General features: G+C 53.4%; 4 protein-coding genes across 22 annotated transcripts in view; 2 read left to right on the top strand and 2 right to left on the bottom strand.

The window, feature by feature from the left end:
- Nucleotides 1-7,734, bottom strand: part of MFSD11 (major facilitator superfamily domain containing 11) — a 29,335-nt gene extending 21,601 nt beyond the window's left edge. For both annotated transcript variants that reach the window (XM_036412294.2, XM_036412293.2), the window contains exons 1-9: nucleotides 6,728-7,734; nucleotides 6,215-6,270; nucleotides 4,653-4,760; nucleotides 3,546-3,625; nucleotides 3,342-3,438; nucleotides 2,557-2,615; nucleotides 1,656-1,800; nucleotides 991-1,031; nucleotides 408-473 (exon numbers count right to left, since the gene is read on the bottom strand). In XM_036412294.2, coding sequence (XP_036268187.1) covers nucleotides 408-473; nucleotides 991-1,031; nucleotides 1,656-1,800; nucleotides 2,557-2,615; nucleotides 3,342-3,438; nucleotides 3,546-3,625; nucleotides 4,653-4,760; nucleotides 6,215-6,270; nucleotides 6,728-6,823 — 748 coding nt within the window. In that variant the 5' untranslated portion in view covers nucleotides 6,824-7,734. The remainder of the gene's footprint in view (nucleotides 1-407; nucleotides 474-990; nucleotides 1,032-1,655; nucleotides 1,801-2,556; nucleotides 2,616-3,341; nucleotides 3,439-3,545; nucleotides 3,626-4,652; nucleotides 4,761-6,214; nucleotides 6,271-6,727) is intronic.
- A 51-nt stretch (nucleotides 7,735-7,785) lies between these two features.
- On the top strand, nucleotides 7,786-10,924 carry SRSF2 (serine and arginine rich splicing factor 2). Of its 10 annotated transcripts, XR_006739889.1 has the most exons (5): nucleotides 7,786-8,369; nucleotides 8,552-8,915; nucleotides 8,994-9,227; nucleotides 9,858-9,959; nucleotides 10,457-10,924. XR_006739889.1 is itself a non-coding variant. In XM_036412360.2 (3 exons), exons 1-2 carry the CDS (start codon nucleotides 8,008-8,010, stop codon nucleotides 8,853-8,855), a joined length of 666 nt encoding a protein of 221 aa, XP_036268253.1. In that variant the 5' UTR covers nucleotides 7,786-8,007; the 3' UTR covers nucleotides 8,856-8,862; nucleotides 10,457-10,924. The 10 variants fall into 10 exon arrangements, 3 of the variants coding, with proteins under 3 accessions (XP_036268253.1, XP_045428118.1, XP_036268252.1); XR_004983437.2 differs by having other exon boundaries at nucleotides 8,552-8,862; nucleotides 9,124-9,227; nucleotides 9,858-10,924; XR_004983438.2 differs by having other exon boundaries at nucleotides 9,858-10,924.
- METTL23 (methyltransferase like 23) overlaps nucleotides 10,711-19,789 on the bottom strand; it is an 11,763-nt gene continuing 2,684 nt past the window's right edge. The window contains exons 1-5 of one of the 2 annotated variants that reach the window (XM_036412370.2): nucleotides 15,248-15,617; nucleotides 12,978-13,082; nucleotides 11,789-12,026; nucleotides 11,624-11,708; nucleotides 10,711-11,502 (exon numbers count right to left, since the gene is read on the bottom strand). In XM_036412370.2, the coding sequence (XP_036268263.1) occupies nucleotides 11,337-11,502; nucleotides 11,624-11,708; nucleotides 11,789-12,026; nucleotides 12,978-13,082; nucleotides 15,248-15,271 (618 nt within the window). In that variant the 5' untranslated portion in view covers nucleotides 15,272-15,617 and the 3' untranslated portion in view covers nucleotides 10,711-11,336. Of the gene's footprint in view, nucleotides 11,503-11,623; nucleotides 11,709-11,788; nucleotides 12,027-12,977; nucleotides 13,083-15,247; nucleotides 15,618-19,789 lie in introns of those variants that run through there. The other variant, XM_045572160.1, reaches the window with a different exon arrangement.
- JMJD6 (jumonji domain containing 6, arginine demethylase and lysine hydroxylase) overlaps nucleotides 15,686-19,789 on the top strand; it is a 12,972-nt gene continuing 8,868 nt past the window's right edge. For 2 of the 8 annotated variants that reach the window (XM_036412301.2, XM_036412300.2), the window contains exons 1-5: nucleotides 15,818-16,093; nucleotides 16,529-16,917; nucleotides 17,566-17,852; nucleotides 18,614-18,711; nucleotides 19,192-19,280. In XM_036412301.2, the coding sequence (XP_036268194.1) occupies nucleotides 15,965-16,093; nucleotides 16,529-16,917; nucleotides 17,566-17,852; nucleotides 18,614-18,711; nucleotides 19,192-19,280 (992 nt within the window). In that variant the 5' untranslated portion in view covers nucleotides 15,818-15,964. Of the gene's footprint in view, nucleotides 16,094-16,528; nucleotides 16,918-17,565; nucleotides 17,853-18,613; nucleotides 18,750-19,009; nucleotides 19,031-19,186; nucleotides 19,281-19,789 lie in introns of those variants that run through there. The other 6 variants (XR_004983434.2, XM_036412303.2, XM_036412302.2 and 3 more) reach the window with 6 other exon arrangements.

Raw genomic sequence — 19,789 nt, 5'->3', positions numbered from 1 at the left:
TGTCCCCCATATAAGCCTGTGTAGCCCATCCACAGGCCCATCCACAGGCACGTGGGCTGGCCCTGTGTGCTGGGAGGTGACCTGGCAGGTGGCAGGCTAGCTTTAGGGTCCGGTCCTTTCTCCTGCCACTAAGAAGTCTGGCATCCCGCAGGGAGGGGAGGGGTCACAGGAGGGCCTGCAGCTGGCCAGGCACACCTTGACCTGACGCCTTCCGAAAGCAAATGAAACCATCTGGAATGTTCTAGCCGAGCTGCCCTCTAACAGAGACCCCACTGGGACCATCACAAGCACCCTCAGCTGAGCCCAGTGCACAGAACCGTGAGAAAGAATGACATGGTGGTAGCTGTCATTAGTCCGCAACAGAAAGCAAACAAGGAAAAGGCACTTATTTCCTGCTGAGCAACTACCTGTATAGGCCGTTGTGATGCTGAGGAGGAGCATCTCCTTGGTGACACACAATTTAAGAGACTTTTCTGTAAAAACAAAAGAAAATCTGGAACTTAATTTCAACGAATCGAACAAAAATTCTAAAACATTTGTTTACCGAAACACGGCTTGGTCAACAATGCCAGTAAACAAATACACTGGGACAGAGCTTGGTAATCCGCATTTCAAACTATTTCAATAAAATGCTTAGGGGATGGCTTGGCCGGTTGCTCAATGGTTAGAGCATCGGCCCTGGGACGAAAGGGCTGCCGGATGCTGGAGAGATGGCCTGTGTCCTCCCTTCTCCTGTAAACCCCTCGCGCCGGGGTTCCCTGCCGCCCCCTCGCGCCTCCCTCACACTCCACTCGGGTGAAGTTGTGGGATCACCGCCATCCCTCACATCCCATTCGAGACTGTTTATGGAGAAGACTCATGCCTTCAGAGCGGCAGACCCAGAAACAGAAAGCACGGGGGGACCGTCACCCCTGTTACCAGGGAGAGGGAGAGGCAGATGCTGCCGTGGCCCTGAACAGTCCTCCTACTTCAGCCGCAGGAAACACTTACTGAACGCATCCACGGCCTTGGTCAGGTTGTTCCGGGGAGACCTGGTGAAAGAAAAAGAAAGGACACAAACGTTTTATCCCCTGAACCTGGAAAAGAGCACAAAACTACTCCTCACTTCCACTGAGGCTTGTCAGGTCCTGAGGGCCCGCCGTCTGGCCAGCACGCCCAGCGCCTGGGTGCTCCCTGCTCCAGGAGGCTGGCCTTGCCCAGCAGCTGGCTCAGCGCCACCCAGTGGCTCTTTATGGAATTGACCGGGAACTGAATTCTTTCCTGCTGGATGCGCTGAACACATTCAAGCAGGTTTTGCAGACCTGACAGCTCACCCTGCTGTTTGCACCCGTGAAAACCATGTGTGCCAGCTCAACCGCCCGCCACTCCTCTGTCACAAGTAAGTTCTTCAGCGTCAAAACGCTCCAACAGCACCACTTCCCGCCAGCTGGGTTCACAGCTGGGTGCAGTGGAATTCACTGATTAAAAACGTGGGCCAACAAACAGTAAAAACGCGGGCCAGGTCCAGCACGAGAATTCGGAAATAAGCCCCGGCCCTGTAGGCACGGGTGGAGCAGAGCTCCCTCCCCCCCACGTGCCCCACATGCTTTAAACCCCCCCCCCCACCCGCCTGCCCAGGATCGGGTGTCAGCAGAGAGGAACACGGTAGGTCTTACTCGCTGACTTCCAGGTCCTGGTCATCGGAAACCTCGTCTTCCCCCAGGATGTTCTCGGAGGCCGGCTTCCGGATGAGGAAGAACAGAACCGTCCCCAGCAGGCTGATCACCGTCAGGGCGATGAACACGGTTCTCCGGTCACTCTCTGGGAGGAGGGAGGAGGGAGGAGGGAGGACGGAGGAGGGAGGACGGAGGAGGGAGAAGAAAGTAGGTATCCTGGGCTTGTTTATAACCATCGAAAACACTTCCTCGTTCAACTCGTCCTTGACTGCATCAGTAAAATAGGCTATCTCCATCTTTGCTTTTTCAGTTACAGAAATACTAATAAGCAAAAAGAAAAAAGAAAAAAGGCACAAGAACTTAATCCTGCCGAAACCGGTTTGGCTCAGTGGTAGAGCGTTGGTCTGCGGACTAAAAGGTCCTGGGTTCGATTCCGGTCAGGAGCATGTACCTTGGTTTCGGGCATATCCCCCAGTAGGGGGTGTGCAAGAGGCAGCTGGTCGATGTTTCTCTTTCATCGACATTTCTAGCTCTCTATCCCTCTCTCCTCCTCTCTGTAAAAAAATCAATAAAATATATTAAAACAAAAACAAAAAAGAACTTAATCCTATCCTTTGAATCCAAGAAACATACAGACAAAACAATTAGGAACTCCAAAATCTGACAACTGACTCATCTGCTCATTTACAGCATTACCCCCTCCCACACCTGCAGATGCCGTTTGCAGTCATCAGCTTAATAATATAATCCCAGGGAAAAGCCACTAACAGCTAAAATCTGAGCGGCCTTACGGTACCAGGGTCCATCAGAACCATTCTGCACAAAGCAGTCCCGGGTAGTTTTGTGAAACTGCCATTACGACTTGCACATAGCTGAATAAGGCAAAATGAAAGAAACCAACCTGATATCTGAGTTTTCCCTTGCCAAGCAAAATATATGTAGAGGTTTCCAAAGAACAAGCTGGGGTTAAAAAAATAAAAAAGAGAAGAAAGAATGTTGGGAAATTATTTTCATATTTCTAGTTTGTTAAGCCATGTTCCCATTACTTGTTAAAAAGAGAAAGCAGAAAGTGTACATAGTTTTGCAAGTATCTTCCTGCCCTACGTCACTGGGTGCCCTAGGTCATTGGGAAGTGTCCACCCCACCCTGACTCTGAAAAACCCAACTGGCCCAGACAGAGCTGGGCCCCCCTCCTCCCTCGGGCGGCACCTGACTCAGCACCGCCTTCAGGAGGTCCTGACTCACAGTGAGGCATGTGACTGCTTATTGGAACTCCAGAAACCACTCCGTCTGCCTTTTGAGATTAAATGCCTATTTGTTAATAGCTACCTGCCAGGGCAGCTCGGTCAGAAGGACCTGGCCTTTGGAGTCAGTTAAGGATGGCTTAAATCAGACCAGTGACTCAATTTTTCAGCCTGTTTCTCGTCGGTATGCTCTCTCATGAGGATTATTAAAGTTAGTAAGATCAGAAAAGTTTCTGAAGGATCGCCAGTGCTAAATTTATTAGGGTTAACATCAGTTTCTATTTACTAACCCAACCTTCCACTGCATTTGAGATCAGTTAGTGCACTTTAAGTAATCCTATGAAATATTTTCACCTGGGTGCAGCTAGGAACTTAAGTTACACAACGTGGGGAAATCTGTGACAAGCAATGGCAGGAAGGCTGAGCCCCGAAGAGTCAGTACCTGGACTGTAAGAGCGCCCAGAAGATTCCGCTGTTCCGCCCGATGGTGTGCTCGTCCGAGTTGATGGTCAGGCAGTTGCCCTGGGCTGTCCACAGCACTAAATTCAAACCAAAAGGTGAGATCACACAGCTTTACGTCCTCAACGCACAGATGCTACGGTTAGGGAAGCCGGGGAAACGAGGAAGACAACCCCCCAATGCTCACCAGCAGCTGCAACGCCGAGGAACACAGAGGCTGTGTAGAAGGACCACGTGAAAGGCTGGATAAAAACGGCAATGTACATGCTAAAATATAACAGGTCACCGATTACATCAAACAACACCGACGGAGCGCCTCTATGGCTTCTAGGAGTCAGTTCTGGGGGTTCTCCTCTCTCCAATGCAACCTGGAGCCCGGCCGGCATGGCTCAGGGGCTGAGCATCGGCCTATGAACTGGGAGGTCACGGTTCGGTTCCCGGTCAGAGCACAGCCTAGGGTTTCGGGCTCCATCCCCAGTGGGGGGCATGCCGAGGGCAGCCGATCCATGACTCTCTCTCATCATGGATATTTCTCTCTCTCTCTCTCTTCCCCTCTCCTTTCTTCTCTAAAAATCGATAAAATACAAAGTTTAAAAAAAAATTAAGTCCCACCTGTAAAGGACTCCTCCAGTGTTGAAAACAGAACAACAAAAAGGGACAGAGGTGGCCCAAGCATCTCTTAGCTTACTGGCTCACACGTGTAAAATCAGGCACTGAATGACGGTGCAGCTGCTGAGCCCACAGCCCACCAGGGACCCTGACCTCTTTCATCTGAATTCCTCCCAGTCAACTTGACATCAAGTAAGATTATTTCAGGGGAAATTCTTTTGGACTCTAGTAGAAAGGGATTTTTGCGAACTGTTCTTATTAAGAGTAAAACAAGAGCGAGTATATGCATGACCAATCTCATTCAAACGCTGAGTATCCTGAGCACAGAGAAGACAGCCAAACCCTAAAACATCGCCTTCGTCTAGGCCCGTGGTCGGCAAACTCACTAGTCCACAGAGCCAAATATCAACAGGACAATGACTGAAATTCCTTTGGAGAGCCACATTTTTTAAACTTAAACTTCTTCTAACGCTACTTCTTCAACACAGACTCGCCCAGGCCGTGGTATTTTGTGGAAGAGCCACACTCAAGGGGCCAAAGAGCCGCATGTGGCTCGTGAGCCGCAGTTTGCCGACTATGGGTCTCTTCTACTCAACCCAAGTGAGCAGGCTCCTGTTACAAGCTCGCTCTGTGCTGAGACGCGGAAGGTGTTCCCAGTAAAAGGAGAGGACAAGCACCGCCTCACCTGTAGAACAGGCCGCTGGCGAACATGGACAGCTGGGGGCCCACGATGGCCACCACGGAGGGCGTGATCAGGTTCGAGGCGGAGAACACGCCGTAAATGATGGCCATGCTGCACACGGAACAAGAACAACAGCGCGGGGCTGTCTTAAGAGTCCCCTCTTCGGGTTTCCTTAGTCTCTGGACGTTTGCAACGAACATCCCTCTTCTTTAGGCGGCGTTTCTAATGATATCCTTCAACCCAACGCCATATTCAAGTTCTCACGTGTACGGAATAGTGAAGTCTCACCCCATGTTCCTTTGAGGAAGTGCGCCCTGGTGGATATGGTGTCTGATGTCCTGGTAAATTATAACCACAGCGAGCAGGCACCGTGCCAAGCACTTTCTACGCGTTTTTGCTCTTAAGCCCCCTGGCTCTGAGAAGAGGGCACTGTTAGCGTCCTCGTCTCTCAGAGAAGGAAACGGAAACCCGGGAGGGCTAAGTCCCCTGCCCGGCGTCCCCCGGGGCACCTGGGGACCCCGGGTCCCGTCCCTGGTCATCTGAGGCCCCAGTCACCCAGGCTGCTCTCCACACTCAGCTACAAGCCCTGGCAAGTGCGGCGCCTCTGCTGCTATAAATAACGGGCAGAGGTAAGCCAGAGTTCACGCAGCTCAGCCTCCAGGTCTCACTGAACAGTACTCAGCGACTGTAGACCCACCTTACCTGGTACGTGTATGTCTTGGGACAAAGTGGGACTAAAACCATTCCAAAGGTCCCGGATTTACTTGCTCCTCACAAGCCCACAGTAGATTATTCTTTGGCTTTTACGAACCTCTCAAATACCAAATGTCCGTAGAGTACGTATGTATACAAAGCACTACGAAACGCTGTGGGAATCCTTTAGAAAAATGGGCATAAATATCCCTTTACTCTCAAATATCGCATACAAGGCCAGGCTTGGGATCGGTGATAACCAAGGAAGACGGGGTGCGGGTGGGGAGAGGGGACCCACAAGACTGATATTGCCCACAATCTCCTACGAATGGAGAAACGAGGTAGCGTGTCTGTGCGTGGGAACACACGCACTTACGCTCCCGGCTCCAGGCACAGTGTACCAGGCCTTACACGCTGGTCTCTTCGCCATGTGCAAGCTGGGACTCAGCGCCCTGATGACAGCCTAGGAATCCTCGGAAATTGCAAAAGCAGAAAGACCAAGTGTTTCAAGATCTTATAAAACGGCCTCTGCATTAAGGTTGGGAAGACGTAACATGCCGATACTTGAGGGCTTATGAAATGCCAGCTCCTGTGCCCGGCTCGCTGAGTAAGGAAGCCCGGTTCGGCGAGGCAGCTTGCCTAAGACTTTGCAGCAATTCGGCTCTGAAGCTGGGAGTTCAGACTTGGTGTCTAACTCAACACAAAACCTAAACTCATCGCCTTTATTCAACGATGTTCTCCCCAAAGTCTACATACAGAGAAGGAAACAGCAGTCCCTACGAACGCCCGTGATTCTGATGTGGATTTAAGCAACCTTTCCCCAACCCCCGCTCCCCAAATATGTAAAGTAAAACCGAGGTACAGAGCCATACCTGGTGTACCCACTGCCGTGGAAGTCCGTGCTGTTTAAGCTCCGGATGACAGTTTGCTGCGTGGGAGACAAAACGATCAACAACATGAAAGGTTTTTGCAACCCCTCTCCCCCCTGGAGTCTCCAAGCGCTCGGAATAGAGTAAAAACGGAGTGCCCAGTACTTAGCGATGGAGGTGAGGAGAGAAGAAAAAGCATCACAGAACAGAAGATAACCCGTGTCAGGGAGCGCGGTGGGGGAGGGGGCTGCGGAAACTGCCTTAATCTCCAAGTTTAACGCAGACTTTAATACAGATACACATGCCAACACACGCCCAGCATCACACAGAGAAACCCACGGCCACGTTTCACATCCCCACACGTCCAGAAGAAAGGCTGGGTACGTGAAATCAACCCTAATCGTTAAAAAAACAAGGAGGAAGGCTGGGAAAATAAAAGGCGCGATTTGAGCGCTCTCAGATACGATTAAAGTTTAGTCTCATTTCTGGGACGCGGAACAGCAGACCCCAACTCACCGCCACATTTCCACAAGTCTGGAAGGCGGTGAACATAAACATAAAGGCGACCCCCAAGATGATGATGTTGAAGAGCTTTTTAGATTCCGGGGACATGTTGGCGCCCGTCGGCCGGAGGCCCGCAGCCCCGGGCAGTCAGCTCTCCTCGGGGCGCACCCACCGCCAACCCCGGGGTGAAGAGGCGGCGAGCGGAGGCGCCCGGAGCCAGGAGCCAGGGGCCCGGAGCCGGGAGCCAGGAGCCAGGAGCCAGGCTGTCGCCCTCCGGTCCGCGCATCCGAATCCGGCTTGGGGCGAAGCGCTCCCCGCGGGCAGTTAGCGCATCCCCGGGGGCCGGCGGGGAGGAGGAGCCCGGCACGAAGGCCGCCGCCGGGTGGAGGGCCGCCAGGGGGATCAGGAGCCAAGGACGCAGAGCCCGCGCCGCCCCGCCCGCCCGCCGGGCCGGACTCGGTGCGAGTCAGGCGGCCCGGTCACCTGACCGCAGCCGCGGCGCCGCCGTCCAGCTGGGAAATGTAGTCCCGCGCCGCCGGGACTGGCCGGCGCCTCGCGAGACTCCTTCCCCCGTGAGGGGAGCGGGCCGGGCCCGCGGCGCCGGCTAAGGCGGGCCGGAAAGCGGAGCCCAGCGGAAGGGCGGAGACTGGCGGGAGGGGGCCTGGGACCACATAGCGGGGTCCCGGGCGGCTGGGGACCCGGAGACGCAGATGGGGCGAGGAGGAGGCCCTCGGACGGAGGCGGGGCTGAGGCCTGAGCCGGAAAGCGGCGTGGAACTCCGGTACTGGCACGGAAAGGAGGCGGAGCCCAGGGCGGGAGCACCTCCCCTTCCTCCTGCCCGCAGCGCCCGCCGGAAGAAGCGTTTCGCGGGCTTTCCAACTGCCGGCCGAAGCCACTCCCCCCTCCCGGCGGCAGTGACTCCGCGCTTTTCCGGGCTCTGCGCAGGCGCGCCGGGCACGGCCGGCGCACGCGGCCGGGACGTTGCGGGGCCAGCCAATCAGAGGGCTCGTTTCTGGGTGGCGCGGGCGCCATTTTGTGAGGCTGAATATAAATGGGCACTGGGGCCGCATACTCGCCCAGTTGCTTCTGTGCTTCGATAGGCGGCAGCTCGGTCCGTCTGTCGGCCGTTCTCAGAAACGTTTCCACGCGGAAGCCAGTGGCCGGAGGAGAGGCGCGGCGTGGAGCTGAGCTAGTCTGAGGAAGCCGCCGCCGCCCCTGCGGAACGCGCGGGCCCGCCCAGGGCGTTCGTTTCTCGGCGCGCAGTCGCAGGGCCTGGCCGACGCTCCAGAGCCATGAGTTACGGCCGCCCGCCTCCCGATGTGGAGGGCATGACCTCCCTCAAGGTGGACAACCTGACCTACCGCACCTCTCCCGACACCCTGAGGCGCGTCTTCGAGAAGTACGGGCGCGTCGGCGACGTGTACATCCCGCGGGACCGCTACACCAAGGAGTCCCGCGGCTTCGCCTTCGTCCGCTTCCACGACAAGCGCGACGCCGAAGACGCCATGGACGCCATGGACGGGGCCGTGCTGGACGGCCGCGAGCTGCGCGTGCAGATGGCGCGGTACGGCCGGCCGCCGGACTCGCACCACAGCCGCCGGGGACCGCCACCCCGCAGGTACGGGGGTGGTGGCTACGGACGCCGGAGCCGCAGGTAACTGGGGAGGGGCCCGGGCTGACTCACAAAGGTGCGCGGGGGCACGTGGTGGCGGGCGGCCCCGGGCCTGGGCGACCCGGGCTCGCGGCCGGGAAATGGCGGCGGCGCCGAGATAATGGCGGGCGGGCGGGGCGCGGCCGGATCGCGGGGCCTGACGCGCCTCTCGCTTCCGCTCTCAGCCCCAGGCGGCGCCGCCGCAGCCGATCCCGGAGTCGGAGCCGGTCCCGGTCTCGCAGCCGATCCCGCTACAGCCGCTCCAAGTCTCGGTCCCGCACTCGCTCGAGGTCGCGGTCCACCTCCAAGTCCAGGTCGGCGAGAAGATCCAAGTCCAAGTCGTCGTCCGTGTCCAGATCCCGCTCGCGGTCCCGGTCCAGGTCGCGGTCCAGGAGTCCCCCGCCCGTGTCCAAGAGGGAGTCCAAGTCCAGGTCGCGGTCCAAGAGCCCCCCCAAGTCTCCGGAAGAGGAGGGAGCCGTGTCCTCTTAAGCAAACGGTAATGCCCACGGGGTCCGCGGCGCATGGCGCGGCTGGGGGGTGTGAGTAGGGTTCCGTCCGCGCTCGCCGGAAGGCGCCTCCCGACTTGGTTAGGAGCCGCTCTGCGCTCAGCCCGGGAGTGCTCTGGATGAGGGGTCTGCAGGAAGGATGTGTGTGAGCTTAGATGATGGTGGCTGTTTCGTAAACTGTTTGAGACCTATTGATGAAAATGACTATTTCTTGCTGTTTTTATCCAACGTCTGCATTTTCCCCTTTAAAGCTGCGGTCTCCTGTTTGATAAAAGAATATTGGCCAGTATTGCAGATTTTAACTGATTTGGCTGATCCTCCAGGGACCAGTTTCTGTGGGCGTGTATTGGAGCAGGTTTGTCTTTAAATGTTAAAGATGCACTATCCTCGTAGAGAAAGCTATCAGCTCAACTCTTGTTGTGCTGACTGGGACTCACTATTCTAGTGGATGTGGCAAACGAATTGCAAAAAGCAGCAATGAACTTTTGGAACCCAAAAAGAAAGTTTACAGGTATTTCGCTGGGTGGGGAAAGGATAGTGTGTCTTTAACTCTCCAATTGTTTGGTCCTATTTTTTAAAAGGAAGGGCCCTAAGTAGCTCAGATATTAAAGCCTTATTCTCATTGCCAAATGTTTTGTTTGAAAACTCAATTTATCTCAAAATATAGGTTACTTTTCTGATTTCATTTTGTTTGGATACAGGGCCCCCCCCCCAACTTTCTCCTTTTCTTTTCTCCCCCCCCCTCCCCTTTAACGATTTTTCACCTTGGTTATTTGGCCAAGAACACACAAATTTGTAAATGCTAATGTGAGAATTTACTAATTTGGGCCTTAAAAAATTTGAGAGAATGGCTGGGTGGAACCTTTCTGTAACCTACTTGTTTCACCAGAGCCTTAGTGAGTACATGCCTGAAATTGAAACCATGTGTGCTTTGGACTTCACAGTAGTGGAAGGAAAACTGAACTTAATTTCTTTTCAAACCTAGATGTGTCGACAAGCAACATAACAGAAAACCTGGAGGAAAAGGACTACATGCTCAGTCCATCAAAGAGTCCTGCCTTGGAACAAGCAACTGGCTATTGAAAAGGTTATTTTGTAACATTTGTCTAACTTTTTACTTGTTTTAAGCTTTGCCTCAGGTGGCAAAATTCATTTTATGTGCCATTTTGTTGCTGTTATTCAAATTTCTTGTAATTTAGTAAGGTGAACGACTTCAGATTTCATTATTGGCTTGGATATTTGAGGTAAAATTTCCTTTTTGTTTATATAGTGCTGACTTTTTTTGTTTGAAATTAAACAGATTGGTAACCTAATTTGTGGCCTCCTGACTTTTAAGGAAACGTGCAGCCATTACGCACAGCCTAAAGCTGTCAAGAGATTGACTCAGCATTGCCTTCATTCCTTAGAATTAAAAACCTACAAAAGTTGGTGTAAATTTGTGCATGTTATTTACCTTCAGATCTAAATGGTAATCTGAACCTAAACTTGTATAAAGACTTTTCAGGTGAAAAGACTTGATTTTTTGAAAGGATTGTTTACCAAACACAATTCTAATCTCTTCTCTTATGTATTTTTGTGCACTAGGCGCAGTTGTGTAGCAGTTGAGTAATGCTGGTTAGCTGTTAAGGTGGCGTGTTGCAGTGCAGAGTGCTTGGCTGTTTCCTGTTTTCTCCCGATTGCTCCTGTGTAAAGATGCCTTGTCGTGCAGAAACAAATGGCTGTCCAGTTTATTAAAATGCCTGACAACTGCACTTCCAGTCACCCGGGCCTTGCATTAGATAACGGAGCATACAGTGAGCACATCTAGCTGATGATAAATACACCATTTTTTTTTTTTCTACCCCTCACTCCACCAAATGGTAAAAATGATCACCTTCATGTATGAACTTGAAATATGAAAAATGTTAAGGAAGCAAATGGTTTGTAACTTTGTAAGTACTTAAAACATGGTGTATCTTTTTTTTTTTTTTTTGCTCATAAATATTCTGTACTATAACCGTTGTTTCTATAGTTTAATTAAAAATGTTTTCTTGGTGTTAGCTTTTCTCAGAATATGTCTTGGTCTTTTTTCCTCCCTTTGTTTGAAAGACCTGTGCCATTGTGAATGTTACTGTATAGTATCAAAGTGAAATGCTTAGCTGATTTTTTTTTTTTATGCCAGTTCAACAATCCCTAAAATTGATGTTCTATGGTAGCACGCTGAGGTTGTGGCTGCTCCTTTCTCATGACCTAATGGATGCCCTATTTTAATGACTTAGGAACAACTTGAGTCCTTAATAGGTGTTTTAATTTTTGTTTCCATGGCTATGTGTCCCACAAGTACTGTCTAGATGACACATCACAGTCTTAAGGCCAATAGATCTGACCATTGCTTATACTCAGGCTGAAGTGGTCTGGATCCTCACCGGCATGCCAGGTTGCTAATCAATATGGACATTGTCCCAAAACAGCTTGTAGGTTTAACTCACAGACTGTCCTTTGCAAATGAGATAACCAGCATTTCAACAGTATGTCTTCCTGGAAGGGCAGATTCTGCTATATCTTCCTTGTCTGCATCAAAAGACACCAGAGGAATGTGGACACATTTCATATCCCACTTGTAGATCAAAGCTTCAAGTGACCAGTCAGCACTGAAAAATAAACTTTCTAAAATTATCTTCCTGTTTGGCTTCAGGTGTTTTTTCATGTTATCCTAAGGCTTTATTTAACTTAATAAAGTTGATTGAATGAACCAGGATTAGCTTGGCTTACCTTCTTACCTGGTAAGTAGACCACAATTGGACCTTGGGGTTCTTCTGCATCAGAAAGTATACTGTAGTTAAAATGTCCTCAAAGTCTAGGAAGAAAGGGCTTATTCTAGACTTTCTGCTTACATTGTGAATCAGGCCAAATTGGCTATTAAGGAAAAAAAGTTACCTTCTGGTTCAAAGAATACGTCAGCTGCAAGAATAATATCTTGGGGTGGCAAAGTCAGCAGGTCCAGAGATAGGTGGCCCCACGTTAGACCTAGAACACGCACCTGTGGCAGGTCATTCATTTGGCAGCTCTGCCGGCAGACTTCTAGGCAGTGAGGCAGCTCTGAACTGTCCGATAGCGTCACCTCTGCGCCACATTTTGCAGCAACAATTCCTGGAAGGCTCACTCCAGCTCCAATCTAGTATAAAAGAACATTTCAAAGTTCCTGCCTAAAACTGCAAATGAAATTGTATCTTAGCAGACTTCCATTTCGTTCTTGTGAGCAGTGTTTGAGCTTATATCTATAAAACATGCCATAATTAAAACACTGCCTTAACCTGTAGGAACTTTGGGCTTCAAATTTATGGTAAAAGCCTGTGTGATCCCTCTTATTGGGTCAAAGTGCGGTTATAGTCCCTTACAGGGCCCTGTATTCTGCAACTGACCTCGTGCTTCCACACCCAATGTGTGTCTTAGGCCATTTCGTTGCTTAATGTGACCGGGAGAAGTCATCTTGGGGCACTTGTTCTGTTTTCAGTTCTCCTTAAAGGAGTTAATTGTAGGGATTGCTGCCTCTAGAAGCTCAGGCACTTGTTACTTTCATTTTCATGCGAATAAAGCCTGACAGGTCTACAATGGCTTCCTCCAAAAGGGGATTTTCTGGTTAGTTTAAGGTGACATGTTAAACAATGAGCAATGCCAAGAAATACCTTCGCATTCCCGTTGATTGAAAAACTTCCCATTTCCAGTTTGAGGATGGGCATGTTAGAGCCCAAATGACCCTGTTGGGACACCCTAGGAAGATGTCCTCAATGACTGCTTCTGTGCCAAATTAGTCACGGCCTCACGGAATAAGGGCCCACAGCAACTAAAGGGCCACACTAAATATTTTAGTGTGGGTGGGCCACATTTTTTTAAACCCCATATTACAAATGTAAAAATCACAACTCGCATGCCTTAAAAGCTGGCCACGTTACCCCGATTTTAAAATACTGGGGCAAAACTCGGTTTGCAGTATGGAAAAGGATACAAGAAACTTCACATACAGGTGTAAACCTACTTTGCCCCACCCTGTGTTTAACAAAAAAAAGTATCAAGCATGTAGACATATCTGAACACAGCGTGCTTGAAACCTCAAGGGCACACGTACCTCTAAGATAGCCTTGCCTGGTAGGGATCTTCTATGAAACCACAGGTACTGGGCCAGGACTACAGCACAGGGCCAAACGTACATTCCATACTGAAGATGCAGAACCTGAAAAGAATTTTTGTACAAAATAACTCATCTACTGGAATACTTATCACAACCGAGTGCCCGACTCCGGCATCCATTACAAAGGTGACATTCCCCTGCTCTCCAATTCGCATCGTTTTGGGAGGGGGACGGGGGATAAAACTGCTATACTGTGTGGTAAGCACTCTTCAAACATTCATTCAACAATCATTTATTCAGACTCGTGGCTTAATGGCTTCTAGGCTGAGGATATAACTCATGGAGCATATGTACCCTACTAGGGAGAGATAGGCAGCAAGTAAGGAGAGAGAATTTTGGTTCATGAAAATGCTATAAGCACAACACAAACCACAAACGGGGTGATAGGAGAGTAATGGGGGAGGAGGGCGGGGAGAGACGGACAATGACCACAAGGTGGCTGCACTAGATAGGGAGGGAGCGTGGGTGATTCAGACAAAGGCCCGGAAGCAGGAACTAATGCTTCTGGCTGGACAACAGGGAGCACAGATGCAAACAGAGGTCACGGAGAGGCAGGGACCAAAGTGCCCTCTTACAGGCCACAGGAAGTGTAGTTTTTTCTTTCTTTTTTTCTTTCTTTTTTTAAATGCAAGAAGGTACTGGAGGGTTTTAAGCACAGGCATAACTTGGTGTGCTAATGAGAAACAATGTGGTCCTAGGAAGACATCCTGGAAGAGGTCTGAGTGGCCAGAGTCTCTGATAGATGCTTGTTGAATAAATGTGTGAAGAGTGCTCACCCACCATATGGCAGTTTTATATCCCCTTCAAGGCAGGCAGCTTACAAAGCCTTTGAAAAAGAGAACTGTGAGAGCCTGGTATTTTGCGAGGCAACATAACATAGCTCACAGCTCTTAAGTCTGCCCAACTTCAAACTCCAGGTCTGGACTTGACCAGCTGTGTGACCTCACTTGGGTTATTAAGTCTGTGCTCAGGTTCCTCAATTACAAAATACTAGCACTGGGCTAATAGGAAGATTCAATGCCAACTGCTGAGTGCAGTGCCAGGCACAAAATAAGCAAATAAAGCTATCATTAAACATACTGCAACAGCAGGCCTGTTTCCTAGAGCAAAGGGTGCGCCTAGTGGGTGGTAGAAATGGGGCTGCAGTATAATAAAAGTAACAAAGGTGAAGAAACTGAGGTCTGAACCTCATCCACTCAACAAACATGCAAGTGCCTAAAACATGCTAGATCCTGTCCCACCTGTAGGGCTGTAGGTGAATGAGAGGCAAAAACGCCTGCCTGGTACTTTACTCAGGACAATGGGGGATATCTGACCAGAGTTGTGCAGATTTGGGTGTAAAGAAAAGGGGCCCTGCCCTGGTCGGGGTGGCTCAGTGGATAGAACATCGGCCTGGGACTGAAGGGTCACGGGTTCAATTCGGGTCAAGGGCACATGCCCAGATTGCGGGCTCGATGCCCAGGTTGCGGGCTCGATCCCCAGTAGGGGGCGTGCAGGAGGCAGCCAGTTGCAGGAGGCAGCCAGTCAGTGATTCTCTCTCATCATTGATGTTTCTACCTTTCCCTTCCTCTCTGAAATCAATAAAAATCTATTAAAAAATGAAAATAAAAGAGGCCTCTATTCTCACAGGGAATATGTTCACTTCCTAAAATTGGGAAGAAATCCAAATGGGTATTTCAACGGGAAGGCATGAGCACCTTTCAGAATTAGGTTCCACTTAAGCTGTTTCATCTTTAAACTGTTACCGTGTCACAGGTTGCTGTTAAAAACCAAACGAAAGACAGCAACGTGAAAAGGCTTTGCAAAACCGGACGCAGACAAGGTACAATTACTGAGTTTGGGGACATTCGCGAGCTGAAAAGGAAATGAGTGCCAACCCCAACGCTTTACTGCATCAGTGAGGGTGGAGCTCCCGTTCCCAGAGGAAGCTCAATTAAGAAGCCCTTCAACGAGACCAAAGAAAACATTAGGTGTTAAAAATGCCACTTTTCTGGCAGGAAACGGAGTGGATTAGCTCCGTCCTGGCAGGGTCCCCAGCTTCCTCACTGAAAGACGTTCTATGCCAAAGGCTTCACACCAACCGTGGCCCATCCAACAGGCAGGCAGCCGGACCCCACACCCCTCTGCCTGCCCCCCTCGGTGCACTGAGAACCGCTAAGCCAGGGCGCCAGGGGCCGCGGCGCCAAGGGCGGGTGCCGCTCACGCACCTGCGGGACGCGGACCTCCAGCATGGCCCCCTCCGCTCCCAGGCCCGGCTCCTCCGAGAACCGAAAGCGCTGGGTCCGCACCACATGCCCCCGGAGGCCGCGGCCACCCAGCGAGGAGTCGGTGGGTCCCGGGAGGGCTGGCAGCGGCGGAGGGCGCCGGGCCGCCAGGCTGCGCGCGCGGGGCCCGGGACAGGCTGGGCCGCTTCCCCGGCGCCACGCGGGCCCGTCGGGCCCCTAAAACGTCAGCCAGAAAGGGGAGCGCCCCTCCGGCGGCGGAGCGGCAGCGCGGGGAGGGGACCCGGGGCCAGGAAACTGGGACACAGCGGGAGGCGCGTGCGGCACGCCGGCGGACGTCGGCTGCGGACAGGCGGCGCTACCGGAAGTGACGCACAGGAAGCCCGCCGCGGGGGCGGTGCCTCGGCAGCCCGACCTTCCCAACATGGCAGCAACCCGGCGTCTGTGAAGGGGGGCCCTGCGGGCGCCCAGGCCAATGGCGGGCCGCGAGCAGCCGGGGGGCGGGGAAGACGGCAGCCGCACGCCCAACCCGCGGCCCGGGCGGTGGTTGGGGAGTGAATTTTCTGGAAGGCGGCTCTGAAGGCGCCGGGCCCGAGCGAAGGGCGTTGCAGTGCGGCCGTGGCCGGGCCGGGAGGGAGCGCGTCGGCGGCAGGAGCGGGCAGCGCGGCGGTCGTCGCGGAACTGGCTGGCGAGCCCCGCAGGATGAACCACAAGAGCAAGAAGCGGATCCGCGAGGCCAAGCGGAGTGCGCGCCCGGAGCTCAAGGACTCGCTGGACTGGACCCGGCACAACTACTACGAGAGCTTCTCGCTGAACCCGGCGGCCGTGGCGGTGAGCGCGCGGGCATCGCGGCCGGGCCCGGGCTCCCCGGCCGCGCCTTTCCCCGGGCACAGTCCGCCGCGCCGCACCCCGGGGTCCCGCACCCCTTCCCCTCCCCTGCCCGGCAGCTGCACCCTCACGGCTTTGGCGCCCTCAAAGAGAAGGCCTGTGGCTCCCTGATCCTCCTGGACGGCGGGACCCGCGGGGACCTGGCTGTCAAAGAGGCGAGGCCCCAAGTGGGAGATGCGAAGCCGCCCCGGTGCGGGGGCTCTGAGTGCGTCGTACCCGCACGCGGGCAGGTCCTTCCCCCGCCCCACCCCACCCCCACCCCAGTAGAAGCCGGAACAAAAACCTGGCTCCTTAGGTATGGCATTGCTAGTTGGCCCTGGGACACCTTTACTTTGCCTGATTTTTAAAAACTGGGTAGATCCTCTCTGCTTCCCTCAGGATAACGTGGAGCGGGCGGACGCCTTGCAGCTCTCGGTGGAAGACTTCGTGGAGCGATACGAGAGGCCTTACAAGCCCGTGGTTCTGCTCAACGCCCAGGAGGGCTGGTCCGCGCAGGAGAAATGGACGCTGGAGCGCCTGAAGAGGAAGTACCGCAACCAGAAGTTCAAGTGCGGGGAGGACAACGACGGCTACTCGGTGAAGATGAAGATGAAGTACTACATCGAGTACATGGAGAGCACGCGGGACGACAGCCCCCTGTACATCTTCGACAGCAGCTACGGCGAGCACCCCAAGAGGAGGAAGCTCCTGGAGGACTACCAGGTGCCCAAGTTCTTCACCGATGACCTGTTCCAGTACGCGGGGGAGAAGCGCAGGCCCCCTTACAGGTAAGGCCCTGGGGCCCTCAGCCCGCCCCCTTCTGCAAAGCAGTGCGTGCTTGCCCCTGGGCTGCACCTGGGACTGACTCGGGGCTGCTGATGCCCACTGGGGTCCAGAGACTCTGGTTGAATCCATCTGGGTGCTGCCCGGGCGTGGGGATTTCTGGAAGCTCCCAGATGACTGGCCATGCAACCCAAGGCGAACCACTGATCTATCTGCAAGGGAAGTTGTGAGTCCAGCGCTGTGCCCCGTTAGTGGTTTTCCTTTTTAAAAAAAAAAAAAAATGTTTTTTTGATTTTTTACAGAGAGGGATAGAGAGTTAGAAACATCGAAGAGAGAGAATCATCCATCAGCTGCCTCTTGCACACCCCCTACTGGGGATGTGCCCGCAACCAAGGTACATGCCCTTGACCAGAATCGAACCCGGGACCTTTCAGTCCGCAGTCCAATGCTCTATCCATTGAGCCAACCGGTTTCGGCTGGTTTTCCTTTTTTCATCAGTGAACTGTCCGCCCACAAGTCACTCAGCATTTCTAGGTGCCAAAATGTGTGTCGTCTTGGAAACAAAGATGACACAGTGTCGTGTGTGAAAATGTGCTACTTTGTGGGGATGTGATGAAATTGTCCTTCACTTCTCGGGTGTTTCTTTCCTGCAGGTGGTTTGTGATGGGGCCCCCGCGCTCCGGCACCGGAATCCACATCGACCCCCTGGGCACCAGCGCCTGGAACGCCTTGGTGCAGGGCCACAAGCGCTGGTGCCTGTTTCCCACCAGCACGCCCCGGGAGCTCATCAAGGTGACGCGCGACGAAGGGGGGAACCAGCAGGATGAAGCCATCACCTGGTTTAAGATCATCTATCCCCGGACACAGCTCCCAACCTGGCCCCCCGAGTTCAGACCCCTAGAAATCTTGCAGCAGCCGGGAGAGACTGTCTTTGTGCCAGGTACAGACGGACGGAAGCAGAGTGCTCTCTGAGTTTAGTCCTTTGTCCCTTCGGAGCAGAACTAGAGAGAGAGCCCAGGCCAGCCCTCCATGCCGACTCCAGAGCCGCCTGCCCGCCTCTGACAGCGACATGCTCTGTGTTGTCAGGTGCTCGGGGTGCTGCTGTCCACTGTCACCTGGATACCTATTGGCTGTTGATACCTTTTCTGCATTTCAGATCCCACCCGTTTTTATCCTTAGTGTCCCCAGTGTCGTGTGTGTGTTCTGTGACTTGTCATATTTCTGTAGCCTGGAGCTTGGATACAGTGTCAGACTGGGTGGGCTGAGCCAGGAATAGTGACCTAGAACCCAGAGGCAGGAAATCCGTTCCATCCCTGATGCCTCCGGCAGGCTAAGAGTTGGGAGGCTGGAGAACACGCTGCCTTCACAGTTTGGGTCCCAGCTGGGAGTTACTTTTCTGTAAAGGCCCAGAGAGAGCCCGTCAGGCACTGGCCTGTGTCGCAGTTGCTCAGCTCTGTCCTAGTCACAGGGAAGCAGCCATAGATGATCCAGAGGGTGGGCACAGCCGTCCCCCAGTAAACTTCCTGGCGGGCCCTTCGTGACTGTGGGCCAGGAGCAGCAGGCCCGCCCTGCCCATCTCCGAGGCCCCACCGGGGAGTGACCCCTGCCTGTGCAGCTCATGTTCAGTGCTATGTAATGTTGATGTTCTGGAGCGATGGGTACAGAGCCCGGCCCCCTAACGGTTTCCTTGTTGGGTTTCAGGAGGCTGGTGGCATGTTGTCCTCAATCTTGACACCACCATTGCCATCACCCAGAATTTTGCCAGCAGCACCAACTTCCCTGTTGTATGGCACAAGACGGTAAGAGGGAGACCAAAGTTGTCCAGGAAATGGTATAGGTGAGAGCCATTTTTTTCTTATTTTTGCTTTGTCCCAATTTCTTCCGGAGAGAACATGGAAAGAGCCCGCCATGGGCTGAGCTTAGGCGGGCCTGGCGGAAGCGGGCTGATGAGTGCGCAGGTGCAGGGAGAGGGTCAAGGTCAGGGCTAGCTCTCAGGATGCTCCAGCCTCGAGGTAGCAGGTGGCCCCGCAATGGTGATCAGAGTGTCAAGCATGCATCATCGGGGTCGTTTCCCCTTTCGTTTTTTGCTTTCCCCAGAGCTAGAACGTTCTGTGCGGTGCTTACCTTCACCAGCAGAGGAAGCCATTTGAGTGGGTTTTATTTCGCTTGTTTCTTTTCCTTACCCGGCAGCATTATTCCCGTTTGAACTTGCTCCCTTCAGTTCTCAGGAGTGAGGTCACTGCCCGGAGACTTAGCTCCTCTGTTTGTCCACAGAACAGACACAGCACGGGCAGCGGCAGTGCAAGCCACCCCCAGCCACCCCGTGCCACTGTGTCCCAACCCTGACCTGGAGGGACCGGCTCTCGGGGTAAGAGGGATTCTGGCTTGTCAGGGCCAGCCCCCTGCTGAGAGGGCCAGCAAGGGTGGTGGCTTCTCCCGGACTCAGGCACCTGAGGCCCGTCGCCCTCGTAGGCTGCCGCCTGCCCCGTGGGCCGTTCTGTGGCCTCCGCAGGGCTTGTCCCGTCACCGTCCAGGTTAGGTCCCCAGGGGGGCTGCTGCCTCCCGTGGCCCAGTTCCGATTCGTTTTATCCTCAGACTTCTTCTCACAGGCCTGATGGCTTCTACTCTCACCAGTAGAGTTTGTCAGTGCAACACCGACCGTTAAGTGTGTGCTGTGTGTGGAAAGGGAGTCACAAACAGCCAGGAAAGCACAGGGAATGAGGCAGAGACTGGCTCCCCAGGGGGCAGGTGACTAAGTCAGGGAAACCTGGCCACGAAGTGGCAGTGCGTCCGCCCGGTGCTGGTGGCCAGAGAGCTTGGAGCTCGGGTTCCTTCCTTCCGGGAAGCCTGAGCGTGTGGGCTCCGCTCCCAGCCTGC

This window comes from Pipistrellus kuhlii, unplaced genomic scaffold (assembly GCF_014108245.1).
Source record: "Pipistrellus kuhlii isolate mPipKuh1 unplaced genomic scaffold, mPipKuh1.p scaffold_m20_p_44, whole genome shotgun sequence".
NCBI classification, from domain to species: Eukaryota; Metazoa; Chordata; class Mammalia; order Chiroptera; family Vespertilionidae; genus Pipistrellus; species Pipistrellus kuhlii.
Note: the sequence above shows the minus strand (reverse complement) of the source record. Positions and strands in the feature narration are given on the sequence as shown.

Bases quoted from the DNA above. Each gene is read 5' to 3' on its own strand.
- SRSF2 (XM_036412360.2), top strand. From the start codon at position 8,008: ATGAGTTACGGCCGCCCGCCTCCCGATGTGGAGGGCATGACCTCCCTC. The intron at 8,370-8,551 runs GTAACTGGGGAG...TTCCGCTCTCAG, and splicing joins TACGGACGCCGGAGCCGCAG to CCCCAGGCGGCGCCGCCGCA.